The sequence below is a fragment of the Arachis duranensis genome, chromosome 8, assembly GCF_000817695.3.
Source record: "Arachis duranensis cultivar V14167 chromosome 8, aradu.V14167.gnm2.J7QH, whole genome shotgun sequence".
In the NCBI taxonomy this organism is placed as follows: Eukaryota; Viridiplantae; Streptophyta; class Magnoliopsida; order Fabales; family Fabaceae; genus Arachis; species Arachis duranensis.
Window position 1 is genome coordinate 5,849,943 of NC_029779.3, and position 14,370 is coordinate 5,864,312.

The 14,370-nt window shown below is 33.3% G+C and overlaps 1 protein-coding gene and 1 long non-coding RNA gene across 2 annotated transcripts; both read right to left on the reverse strand.

Annotated features, from left to right (window-relative positions):
• Window positions 1-526: 526 nt before the first annotated feature.
• LOC107460364 (protein MIZU-KUSSEI 1) lies at window positions 527-1,616 on the reverse strand. Its single transcript, XM_016078720.3, has one exon. The coding sequence runs from the start codon at window positions 1,288-1,290 to the stop codon at window positions 586-588; it is 705 nt and encodes a 234-aa protein (XP_015934206.1). The 5' UTR covers window positions 1,291-1,616; the 3' UTR covers window positions 527-585.
• Window positions 1,617-5,538: 3,922 nt separating this feature from the next.
• Window positions 5,539-14,029, reverse strand: LOC127741189 (uncharacterized). The gene is made up of 3 exons (XR_008002192.1): window positions 13,757-14,029; window positions 13,374-13,536; window positions 5,539-5,901 (listed from the first exon to the last, which is right to left on the reverse strand). It is a non-coding gene; the product is annotated as an uncharacterized LOC127741189 (long non-coding RNA).
• Between the last annotated feature and the right edge of the window lie 341 nt (window positions 14,030-14,370).

A 14,370-nucleotide genomic window follows, 5' to 3' on the forward strand; every position in this document is an offset into this window, starting at 1 on the left:
TTGGTTTGATGTGATTTTCACCCGCTTATCCGTAGCACCAGCAAGTCAGCAACAGCAATACTAATTGTGGAAACGGTGCGTCAGTTTCTTGTACCCTCAGATTGCAGGATACACAAAAGAATACATCAAATACCTACCTTTGTCCCCATGATTAATGTGCGCTGTTGAGTTGTACGACAATGACGTATGTTTACTGTTTACTATATGTACCCTAGCTTCTTCTTCTTTCTTCAGAACTTTGGGGAAGGAGAGCCAGAGACGGCTATTTTGAATAACTTATCTGTTACTCACTGTTTGTAAATATTACATGATTGGGCCAGATACTATAAGTGTAACACAGCCGTTAAAGTCTTTTAGGGTAATCTCAAAGATAACCTCTATCTAGAGTCTTCATGGAGTCATAACAAAACAAACACAAAAATACATATAGTGAAAGGAGACGAAATAATTCGCAGAGGAAGACAGGGAGTGCATAGTGAAAGCAATAAGAAGTAATAACATATATAGAGTAAGGGAAATTGATACATACATACATACAAGTTATTATTATATTATAAGGAAATTAAATAATAATAATAAGTATGATTAGTGAGCTCTAACAAAGAAGATACTAAACTCAGGTCCTTGAGCACCATCTGGATTAATCATATACAAAGCTTCAGAATCCTTAGAACCAACGACTCTCTCAAAGCGGGCTCTCATATAAGTCATTTCACCATCCAAACTATTATCCTTGTCATTGTTATTAGAGGAAGGAAGAACCCCTGCACCCATGGAAACTCCTCGAAGATGCTGCATAACATGCAACTCATCATCGCTGAGCTGCTTCCTCCTGATAGAGTACCCTACTTTCCTTCCATTGCAGTACACCGCCCACACAAACTCTTCCAGAAGCTTCTTCTTGTTGGTCTTGGTCTCGCTCTCCAGCGCGATGCGAACTATGTCGGAAGCCATCTCCTTGTTGAGAGCGCTCGTAAGCATGGGAAGCTCGATCAAGAACATGGGCATTTGCCGCGTGTCCTCTTGTATTGCAAGGCTCACCCTCCCTTTCCGGTAACCGAAAATTGTCCCCGTCGTTGCGCTGTCCTTTAGCATAGGCTTACGGGGTCGTCCCAACAGTGCCACCATTTTGCAACCTGACGTCAGCATCGGGAAGAGCTTGAACATCTTTAAGAGCCCCCCGGTGGAGAATTTGTTCCGCTTCTCCGCCGCGCCCGTCGTGTGGCGGAGAAGGGATGCTAGTGCTGGGTTTTCCATTGGGTAACATGGGCTTGAATGCACCGATGGCATTATCGCATATTATTATTGTTAATAAGCAATTGAGAACTTATTAAGAGAAGGGGTATGTTTGGTGTTGGAAAATGAAGAATGGAGAATGGTGATGGGGTATTACAGCTAAGAGTATGGGGGATACATATAAAGAAAGAAAGCTAAAACTTAACTATTGCTATTGGGCTGTTGGGTCTACCTAGCTACCTATTATGCTTATTAAGATGGGAAAAAGGAGACTTAGCAAGTTAGTTGGTCATTGGAATCTTTGTAGTGCGATTTGGGAAGTGTATGTGAGATAGAGATAGAGATCCTTTCAAATTGCTTCAGTGATTTGAAAACAATTAAAAAAGAACTGAGATTAAAGCTTGATGTGACCAAGTTTGTGAAATAGATAGGGGATTGAATGAATGAAATGTGATAAGATAAGGGCACGCTGGACCACAGCCTGTGGGGTTATTCAGGAAGAAAAAATTAAAGCAAAAATATCGAATGAAAAAGGTTAAAAAGAATGGAGGAAAGGATTGTGGTAATGTTGGATAGATATGGCATGTGCCTCTCTGATCATTACATTAGAGTATCAACATCACATGCTTTATGCCTTTTTTCTATTAATTATTTGTGAGTGTACATGAATTTTTTGCTTTTGCTTCTAAGTGACTCTCTCTTTCTTGCTTTCTTTTTTTAACGTGTCAGACCATAGGTCATATTCACCAAAGGTGTGTTAGGCAATGGAAATTATCAAGAGGGGAGGCCCCCTAGTACGAATTATAGGCCTCTTTCTTTCCCTTTCCAACTTTTTCTCATATTATTATATCTATCTCAATTTTCTCAATGTGTACCCCATACTAAATACTACCACTAATTATTTTTTACATGATATCTAAAATGGTGATATTAATATTGTCAAACATATGTGATACACATTGAAATTTTTTAACCCCATATTAGACTACAAGCCAATATCATCTCATTAATTTGTGCTAAAAAACGGATTACATATGTGAAAGTCATGATAATTCAAAAGTGAATCTTTTATCCATATAATCAATGAACAAACAAATAATTAGCTTAATTAATTGATAGTATATACTATATAGCTAGGTAGCTTCAAAGAACACGCCATCCCTTAATAAACCAGTACATGTTTAATAATATGGTCCAAGATTAACAAATCGGGTTAGTTTTCTGTATAAGGTGGGGACCTTACACGCGACTAATGGAAAAAAGGAAGAAGAAGCAAAGTCGGTATCAGACTGGTACAATGAAATGTTGACAACTTTGCATTGCAAAAATAAAGTATTAAAGTTCCTTTTTACGTATGGTTCATACTTGATAGCATTATGATTTTAGGCACTCCTAATTTTTCTTTTTCTTTTTCTTCCCCCTCATGTGCTTCTGTTGGATTGAATCATATATGAGCTAAAGAATAGGAATTTCCAATATAATTAACTAATTAAGTTCACACATATCATGTCATATCAAAATCAAGAAATTGGAACAAGTGGTAGGGGTAGGGTAACTGTGGAAAGAAATTGTTCTTGTTCTGGTAATGATGTATAGGGTTTGAGTTTGAGTGGAAGTAGATATCAAAAGTAGGCATCAAGACAAGTGTAATTGTCTGTTGCTATTGTAGTTTGGAGCCAGCTAGCTAATATTACGGCGTGTTTGGATTTGTTAACATTAAAACTACTAAAAAACTCTGTTTTAATGTTGAAGACTAGTGACTGCTTACCACCCACACCACAAGTGTGCAATGTTTATTAATTAGTACTTCATCTCCAACTCTGACTTCCTATAATCAATGTTTATTAGGCTAATAATCTTTCTTGTGATTTGTTTTGACATTACTATTAGTATTAGTATGATGATCAAATCAGAGACTCCTTGTCATGCTAGAATTATTGGAGGTGTGTGATGAGATTGCTGATTGTACACTGCTTTATATATTTATATCATTTTTCTATATACTTTTTTTTGAGTTCGTAGTATGTGACAGATTGGTGGTGGACATTTTTGGAGGGTATCTGGAGAAACCGAGAAAGCCAGAGGCTTAATAAGAGGACAAGCTCCATGTCACATTCATAATATCAGCATGCCAACATTGAAATTTTAAATCACCATGTGTTCTCTCCTTCACAGGAGAATGTTTCTTCCAATCATCATTTTATCCAGATATAACCCAAAGTGTATTTTATTTATTTATTTATTTATTTGTTTGTTTTTTAAATTATCTGAGATCAGAGTGATAAATAAATGATATATTCCTTCTCCAACTTTGTAGACTAAATAGGTAAGTATACGATGAACTTGCTAAAATCTCAATAATAGTTTTGCATTCAATGTAAAACGAGAAAAGGAAAAGCAATATCCACTCAAAAGTGAAGTGATGAGCAATGAATCAAAGGCATCTCACGTAAAGTTTTTTATTGTAAATAGTAGTGTGGAAACTGGAAAGTGATCTGATAATTCAGTTATTGAATAAAATAAAAAAATGTTAGTAGTTATATATTCACTTTTGGTGCCTACCCTAGACACCAATAATGATTTTCAGTTTTTCACAATCTCTTTATTTATCTTCTCTTATAATTTTTTTATTTTATTATTGTTCTTTATCTCTGTTCTTACTCATAAACAACAAGAATAAAAAAAGAGGTGAGAGCCTCTATATTAAAGTATAAAAAATTCTTAATAAGATGTCCTAATAAAAAAATAAAGATAAAGTAAATAATTAACAAAAAGATTCAAAACTAAAGATGGAAGACTTAGTCTAAGAATATTTTCAAAAATTAAAAAGAAAGAGGTTCAAACGTTTTCAAATTTTTTTAAAAAAAAAAGAAAAATTAAAGAAACATCAAAATTAAAAACAAGATAAAGTAAATAATTAACTAAAAAATTCGAAAATAAAGATGGAGGATTTAATTTATAAATTTTTGAAAATTAAAAAGAAAATATTTTAAAAAATTTTGAAATTAAAAAAGAAAGAGAAAGACAAACTAAAGAAACTCCAATCTTAAAATTTGAAATTAAATAAAAAATATCTAAAATAAAATTCAAAAATCAAGGAAAAGATAAATAAGATAAAGTTCGAAAATCAAAAAAGATAAATAAGATAGGATTCGAAAATTAATTGAACCAAAAAAAAAATCACTAAAGGACACTGAACTTAAAATTTGAAATTAAATAAAATAAGATAACTAAAACAAAGAAATTCGAAAATAAGGGAAAGATAGCTAAGATAATGATCGAAAATTAAGGAAAACCAACCAAATAAATTTGAAAATCAAAAAAAGGAAAAGAAAATACTAAAAAGACACCAAACTTAGAATTTGAAATTAAATGAAAACAAAATTTGAAAAGAAAGGAAAAAAATAACTAAGAAAAAAATTGAAAATTTAGAAAATAGACAAAAATAGGAATCGAAAATTAAAAGAAAAATAATTAAATAAAACTAATAAAAGTACCTAATCTAAGAAACAATATAACCGATAGTTGTCAATCATGAACAATTTCCGACAACGGCGCCAAAAACTTGATGCGTGGAATTAGAACTCGCACAACTGAACCGCCAAGTGCACCGAGTCGTCCAAATAATATCTCAGTTGAGTGAGGGTCAATCCCACAACGATTGTCGGATTGAGCAAGTAATAGCTATCTTACTAGACTTAGTCAGGCAAATAGTGAAAGGTGATTATTGTTGAAAACGCATAAAACAATTAAATTGGAAAAGCAATAAAAGGTTGGTCTAAATTCAATATGTGAACACAGTTAAGGTCTCGAAGATGTTTATCTTTTCAAATTAATACTTCTTTAATAACTATTTTAACAATGAATTATTCATTCCATGGCAAACTGTAAGTGATTAACCCTAATTCCTTAGTGATTAATCTCCTCTGATCCTACTAAAACGCCACAGACAAGGTTAGTTATTTCGAATCAGAGAGTGAAGTTCAGTATTCTAGTTTATACCACAAAGGCCCTAATCACCCCAGATCCCGGCTGAACAGATGTTCCTATGTCCCCAACGAGTTGTGGATAAGCCGTTTAGGAGGTGTGTTCTCAAGCTGTAGTTCAAGCGACCTTGGCCAAGTATCACATTAACTCATGTAGAAAAATGGTTATACTTCTGTTCCACCCAGTTTCAGTAGATTAAGAACGAGTCACACTTCAAAATGGAATCAAACATAAATTAAAATAGAAAAGTAATAATATTAATCCATAGAAATAAACAGTGCTGCTAACCTTAACTAGGAGGTTTAGTTGCTCATGACTTACAAAGAAAACAGAGTTCTGAAAAGATGCGGAAGGAAGAAGATCTCCTCCTTAAATACTAATCTAATAATAAATGCTAAACCTAAAAGATATCATTTTAAATTAAAAATTACAAAGATAAAATAAAATAAACCTAAGAAGTGCTAAAATCCACTTGGAGGCCCAATAGGTGAGTGGCTCGGACAGTAGGCTATCGTTCAACGCCAAGATTGGACATTGAACGCCCAGAAAGGAGTTGCGCTTCTGACTTCATGCCCCCTGTTGGCGTTGAACGCCAGGTTGAGCGTTCAGCGCCCAGGGGAGAGCTGACAACATTTTTGTTTCTTGCTCCAAACTTCTCCAAACTGTTCCGAACTTCACCTAAAACCATAAAAACACAAGAAAAACTCAAACTAGCATCCAAATGTGAATTTTGCACTAAAATATAGTAAAACTTAATAAAATTCAACTAAAAACACTATAAAAACAACTAGAAAAATGGTATAAGATGCTCATGCATCACAACACCAAACTTAAACTGAATATAAGCCCAATGGAAGAGAAAAAAAAATATATAAGATTAGAGTTGTCATTCAAGCTCATATCTAATTACTGAATGGAGCTATTAACACTCTATTTCTGAATAGCTTTGATATCTCACTATTCTTTGAAGCTCAGGAATATTGGTGTCCCTTAGAACTAGAACTCGGATGATATTATTGATTCTCTTCTTTAGGTTCTAGTTGATTTTTGAACACAACTTTTATTCTCTTTTGGTGCTTTGCACCTTTGAGCCTGGCCGTGACTCTAAGTGTTTTGTTTTCAAGTTTAACTTGATACATAAATACCACAAGCACTTAACTGGGGGAACCCTTTGGGTTCGACTTTTTTTTGTTTTTATTCCCAGACAGTGGTCCTCAGAGCCTTAAGCGTACTCTTTAATAGCATTGGGTTATGACTTTAAGCATTCAGTCTCAAGAATTACTTGACACTTCCACACCACAAGCATATAGTTAGGAAAAACCACTCTTTGAGCTTTTAGATCGATTTTGACCCTCCTAACCGCTCAAAGCCTTGGACTTTTTTCTTTGATTTTTCTTTTTATTTTCTTTTCATTTTGCTATTTGTTTTGCTACAAGAATCAATCTTTTTCTTATTTCAGAGAATCAATAATATTTCTCTAAATTCCTGTTCCTTAAGACCGAATATACTCAACTTCAATATCAATTATGCACAGTTAATTCATACATTCACATAATAAAGATAAGGCCATCACATCAAAGTAAATAGAATAACTCATAATATAACTCAAGACCTTATGCATTTTACTGCTTCTTTTTCAAGAGATTTTTCTTTTAAGCTTGATGAGGAATACATAAGACATCTTTAAATAAAACGAAAAACAAACTACTAAGCTAGAAAGCAAAGAAATTCTAAGGGTGATCATGCGACTAGAATAGAAAACAAATAACAAAATAAAATACAAGGAAAACAGTGATAAAATAAAAATAGGGAGAATGAAACTAGACCACCTCAGTGATGGCGATTACTGCTCCCTCCGGGGAATCCTTTGGAGCGTTTAAGCTCCTCAATGTCATGCCCCTGCCTCCTCTACTCCTCCATCAGTCTCCTTTGATCTTTCATCATCTGATGGAGGATAGCAGACTGCTCCTGATACTCCAGCCTTAGCTGATCAACTGATGATGTCAGCTCCCCTAAAGATGTGGTCAGCTAATCCCAATAGTCACGGGGAGGGAAGTACATTCCTTGATGCATCTCCGGAATATCCTGTGGAGGTGGTGGAACTGGCTCTTGCTGCGGTCCTTGTGCGGGCTCCCTAACGTGCTCCATACCCTTCCTTGTGATGGGTCTCTCCTTGTCAATCAGGGTATCTCCCTCCATGTGAGCTCTAGCTGATGCACATAAGCAGTGAATGAGATGAGAGAATGCCTGCCTTGCTTGAGTGGAGGGCTTGTCAACTACTCTGTAAATCTCTTGAGAGATCACCTCATGTACCTCCACCTCACTGCCGAGCATAATACAGTGGATCATCACTGCTCTCTCGATTGTAACCTCAGAATGGTTACTTGTATGGATGATAGAACGTTGGATGAACTCCAACCATCCTCTAGCCACTGGCTTAAGATCAAGCCTACCCAGTTGGTAAGGCTTAGCTTGAGCATCCCTCCTCCACTGAGCTCCAGCCACGCAGATATCAGCAAGAACTTGATCTAGCCTTTGGTCAGTGTTGATCCTTCGAGTGTATGACTGAGGGTCAGCTCGTGGCTCTGGCAATTGTAACGCCATCCTTGCACTCTTGGGGCTGAAGTCTTTGATATGCCCTCTGCCCATGGTGCGCCAGTTTTTTTGGCTCTTGGTTTATGTTTGTATCATGCTTCTTTGTGACCCAGGCGTTGGCATAGAATTCTTGCACCATCAACACTCCAACTTTGGTCACGGAATTGGCCATAATTTTTCAATCTCATCTCAGAACTTGGTATAGGTGGTGCACGAAACTGACTCCGCACGTTTCGCACAGATAGATCGGCAAGTAAACCAGGTCATCCAAGTAATACCTCAGGTGAGTGAAGGTCGATCCCACGGATATCGTTGTTTTGAGCAAACAGTGGATACCTTACAGAACTTAGTTAGGCGGATAAAAAATATAGTTGTCACGAGAAAACGCATAAAGCAAATAAATAAATAAAACGTTACTAGATAGGTATGAGATCAATAGTATGAGAATGGTTGAAGCTTCGGAGAAACTTTTCCCTTCTAGATCAACTTTTCTCACCATCTACTCCAACGTCTGATTGATTCATTCCATGCTAGGCTGTATATGATTAACGACGGGTCAGCGGTCATCCAATCTGAACGGGGGTGAAGCTCTAGCAGTCCATTCCCTTGGTGATCCTACTCAAAACGCCATAGACAAGCTCAGATCTTCCAGATCAGAGAACGCTGCTCCCTTTGTTCTAGCCTATACCACAAAGGCCCTAATCGCCCCGTATGTCGGCTGCACTGATGTCTCGAGAAGTACTTAACGAAGCTGTGAATTAGCCGTTTAAGAGATGTATAATCAAGCTAGTATTTTAATACTATCCCATCAATGACTTGCAAGAACCCATGTGGAATTGGGATGACGGTCAAGTTACACTCCCAATCCATTAGGATGAAAAACGAAGATACATCTTAGAATAGAATCAAGCATAGATTGAAGTAAAATAATGATATTATTAATTCATAAGAATCAGTAGAGCTCCTAACCTTCAACTGTGCTTCCATATTCTTGCTGGAGGCTCGGGTCTTTTGCACTACTTCTTGCAAGCTTAGTACTTGTTTTGTGAGAAAGTGCAGTTGTTGGGTCAATGACTCACTTTGCTCAGGAGGGTCTGATTTAGTGGACACTGTCTTGACCTCTCCTTTCATTGAAGTTTCACTAGATGAGTACAGATGCTGATTGCTGGCAACTGTCTCAATGAGCTCATGAGCTTCCTCAATTATCTTTTTTTATGTGGATTGAACCACCAGCAGAATGGTCTAAGGACATCTTAGCCATATCTGTGAGTCCGTAATAGGAGATGTCTAACTTTACCCATTCTAAAAATATTTTAGTAGTGCATTTTCGTAGCATCATCTTGTACCTCACCCAAACATCATAAAGGGATTCATTATCTCCTTGAATGTCCAGTTTTAACTGAGTTAGCTTCTTTGGTGGAAAGTATTGATTCAAGAACTTATCCACCAGCGAACTCCATGTTTTCAAACTAGAATTGGGTTGGTTGTCTAACCACCTCTTTGCCTGGTCTTTAACAGCAAAGGAAAAAGCAGCAACCTGTAGACATCTTGGTCTACTCCGTCAGTGTACACTATGTCAGCATACTACAGGAATTTAGCAAGGAATTCTATGGGCTCCTCTTGAAGAATTCCCTGAAATTGGCAGTTTTGCTGCACTAGAGTGATTAACTATGGGTTGAGCTCAAAATGAGCTACTCCAATAGGAGGTATACTAATGATGCTTCCATAGAAGTCAGGAGTGGGGGCTATATAAGACCTCAAGGTTCTTCTTGGTTGTGCCTCTCCCTCTAGGTCCATAATGCACTCTTCCTATTCCTGCATTCACAAACAAGAGACAAAAAAAGTGGGAGTCTCTATGTCAGAGTATAGAGAGCTCCTTATGAGATACCAAAAAGAAGAAAAGAGACAAGAATTATTTTTTTTCAAAAATTAAATAAATAAATAAAATAAAAGATGGAAAACTAATTCGAAAATAAAAAAATAATAAGTTAAAAATTTTGAAAAAAAAAAAAGAAAATAAAAGATTAGGAAAAGATATGAACAACCAATTAACTAACAAGATTTAAATTTAAAGAGCTAATTTTCAAAAAGTGGAAAGAAAAAAGTCAAATAAAGATTTTGAAATTTTAAAATTAGAAAGAAAGAATCAAGAGGGAGAAGCAAAATAAGATAAGATTTAAAAATTTAAAGGTTTTGAAATCCAAATTTGAAAGAAGATTTAAAATTAAGATAAGAGATTTGATTTTGAAAAGTTTTGAATTTAAAAAGAGAAAGACAAACAAAAGATTTGAAAGATAAGATTTTATTTTAAAAATTTAAAGTTGGAAAGAAGTCAAACAAAGAAAGATAAGATTTGAAAGATTTGATTTTAAAATTTGAAGATTGAATTTTGAAAATTTTGAATTTTAAAATTTGAAATTGAATTAGGATTTGATAAGATTTTGAAATTTGAATTTAAATTTTTAATTTGAATTTTAAAATTTGAATTTAAAATAAGATAAGATAAGATTTTAAATTTAAAGAAAAAGATAAGATGAAGATTTGAAAAGATGAGATATGATAAAGATTTGAAAAGATTTTATTTTAAAATTTGAAATTTGAATTTTGAATTTTGAGATTTGAAATTTGAATTTTGAAAACTTGAATTTTAAAATTTTGAATTTTGAAATATTGATGCTTGAAAATTGAATTTGAATTAAGATAAGATAAGAATTTGGAATTTGAATTTTAAAATTTGAATTTAAAATAATATAAGATAAAATTTTGAAGTTAAAGAAAAAGATAAGACAAAGATTTGAAAAGATGACAAGAAAGTTTAAAATTTGAATTTTGAATTTTTTTGAAATTTGAAAAATTAAAAAGACAAACACTAAAAGACACTAAATTTAAAACTTTTTTGAAATTAAAACACAATTTTCGAAATTTTGACAAAGAAAAACACTAAAAGACACCAAACTTAAAATTTTTAAGATCAAACCAAGAAAAATACCAAGAACAATTCGAGCACAATGAAGAACACTCAAGAACACTTTTCAAAATTTTAAGAAAAGAAAAACACGAAAAGATACCAAACTAAAAATAGGAGAATATTTGAGGCCAACAAGTTATCATCAATTCTCTCTCTTGCAATTAGCTTTTGACCAGCAATCAAATGTTTCCTATTTGAGAATATTTAGGTGTGTGATATATGTTTCAATTATCTCACCTTCTCGCACCAAAATGAGACTCCAAAGAAAATTAGGAATTTATGTGAAATATGATTCTCCCTTTATAGTGAGGTATCTTGAGATACAAATAGGAGATGTGTTTAAAGTTTGATTTGTAGATTGTCATTTTAATGAATCAATGTTTCCAGCAATGGGGAAAGGGGAGAGAATCAGCCACTTGAGAAAGAACTTAATTGGATTGCATCATCGTTAATGCATCTAGACCTATGATCAGAAAAATGTGAACTAGAAATTCAAAAGATTATATATTTGCAAAAAATAACAAATGAATTTTCTGATACATTTTCTGATATGAAAACGATAACTAAATCTTATATACCAACTGGAAAAGTTTCAATTCGAATTCTTCAGTTGAACAAATGACCACCAAAACAAATTCATGCCATAAGTGTGGTAGGCCTGTCGGTTCCAAAGATAAAAATCCTCGAAAAAGATAAAGACTTAGTAAAGACTCCTGTAATTATCTAAAACTTTAATGTAATTTTAATGTCAAAAAAAGGTTCAGGTACCTGAAAACTCAGAGAATTATGAAAATGATGAGATATCGATAAATTATATTTTTACAAGAGAAAAATAGAACCAAAATAAAACAATTGTGAATGAAATATTTGCATATAATGTGGCATTACACATCATGCATGAAAGCAAGGATCTTGAACTAAGAATAGTCGAAAAATATCAACAAAAGAATTATTGGCCAAAATGGAAAGAAGATATGAAGGTTGAATTAGACTCACTTGTAAAAATTGAAGTCTTTGGACCTATAGTCCGTATACTAGAAGATATAAAACCTGTTGGATATAGATGGATATTTGTGAGAAAACAAAATGAGAAAAGTAAAACTACAAGAAAACGCTGAGTACCGTCGGATTTACCAAAAAATTCCACCAGTAAACTATTTACCGTCGAATTTAGCAGCGGAATAAATTCAAAAGTACAAACCTCACCGGTAACTATTTACTATCGGATTTTGTCGTCCACCGCTAATTATCGTAGATATAAACTTTTAATTGCAAAATTCTGACGGTAATATATTATTTATTATTAATAATTAAATGAATAATTATTGGCGGACTTAACCGACAATAAACTTAAATTTTAATTTTTTTAAAAATATTTATTTAAAAATTTAATATATCATTTTAAATATTTAAATCTAATAATTTTGAAACTAACAATTTAATAATTTTTAGTTAAAAGTTCACAGACAAATTTCAATATCAAAGTTTATTATTAAAATAAAAAAAAGAGAATTCAATTAAGCAGAAAAATTAGATTTGAAATACACCAAACCTTCGATTACAAAAATTGAACAAAATTAAATTAGAAATCAAAAGAGCAATACTAACGAGTATTAGAGATTAGGCTATACTAATACTATTACATTAAATAAAAAATCAACCATACCAAACTATTTATGATATTAATAATTAACTAATTTATCGACCACAATATCAACCATACATTGTCAAATTAAGCCAATAGAATAGCAAAATTAAACACCAATTAATAACCAATAAAAATTTCGTTATCAACTATTATTAATATTAATCATTTGAGACAATTCTAAAAGTTAAAAAGTAAATAAATTTTTTTAGTTACCCAAGATTCAGTCTTGGTTCTTCAATTAAGTTTGATGAAACTTGACCTGCCAAGTTGTTGTTTTGTAGAAATTTACAATCGACAGAGAGAGTCAAATAAAGAACTTAAAACAAAAAATATGCACCATCATTATTAATATTTAGTCATAAGTTCACAAACCATACAAGAATTAAAACCAAGCAAACACCAAAAGCTCCCAAATCATAAAAACTTTGCGGATCTATTCACTAAATCTAAATTTCACAACATCAGCCAAATACAACCATATACAAATTCAATCAACTAGCCACATCAAACAGTAATTGACATTCAACCATCATTAAACCAAAAACATAATTTAAACCAGAAATATAACTTAAATCAATAATTAACTCAGAAAATAAACAAATTAAGATTAACTCTGACAATTAACAACAATTAACTATTTAACTAAAAAAAATTAACTCTATAATAATAAATTTAGAAAATTAACAACAATAAATAATAAGTCAATAATTAACTCAGAAAATAAACAAGTTAATATTAACTCAAACAATTAATAACAATCAACTAATTAAGAACAGAAATTAGAACAATACAATTGAAAATCTAATACTTGCATATAAAACTCTGCAACATTGGACAAAATTCAATCAAAATCATTCAACAAAAATTTGGAAGTGGGAGGAAACCCAAAAATCCAAAACGGTCACCTGTAGAATTATGCATGGGAGAATTTTAACTTACCAACGAAGAGCTCGTCTATTTGGGGTTACTGAAATTTGTCCAATTTGCAATGAAAATGAGCGGGGACATTATCCATACCATCAGAGACTGCCCAAAGGTTTCAACAACGTGGATGCAGCTTATCAAATCCGAAAGTGCAATGGATTTCTTCAACAATAATAACCTGCAACAATGGATGACTCTCAATTTAGATAACCAATTGGGTCAAAGCCAAAGACACAATTAGCCAGATATCTTCATCTTTACTTGCTGAAAAATGTGGACATGGAGAAAGAGAAGTAAATGAACAAAATTATCAAAGATCCCCCCTCTCAACCCACAATTAATCCTAAAAGTATGGAAGAATCAAAAGAAGCATTCAATAAGAGGAGGAGAAAAATTACCACAAAGAAAAGAGAGGAGATCCACATTAGTTGGACTCCACTATCACCAGGGTAGACAGTGCTAAACACAGACGACTCAAGGGGCGAAAACGCAGCCAAAGCTGGCTACAGAGGGCTGCTGCAAGACGCAAACAAAAGATGGACAGCAAAGTTTTCTCATTTTAGGAGTTGTTTGGTGTACAAGACAGAACTTTGGGACATCGAGAAAGGGCTTGGCTTGAACTTACATGGACTATGGGTATTAAGAAATTGGTAGTGTAGTGTGACTCTCAAGTGGTTATTAGCAAAATTAATGGGGAAGAAAATTTTAGCAAACATTCTAATGCCCTTTTGAGAAGTATTAGTTGTTCGAAAAAGAAAACTTTGGATGTTCTTTTGGTAAATATATACTGAAAACGAAATAGATGTGTTGACTACCTAGTTTAAATTAGTTTAGATCTTAAGATAAGATATCATTTGTTGGAAACACCTTTTTGAGAGGTTACTAGAATTTTAACTGATGATGAACAAGGGACTACCTTATCCCGTTAAATTTATAATTAGTAGTCTTTGGGCATCTCTATAGTCCTGTTATGATACCAAAATTTTTTTGATTATTTTTTAAAATACTAATA

Coding starts and splice junctions, on each gene's coding strand:
- LOC107460364 (XM_016078720.3), bottom strand. CDS start 1,290: ATGCCATCGGTGCATTCAAGCCCATGTTACCCAATGGAAAACCCAGCA.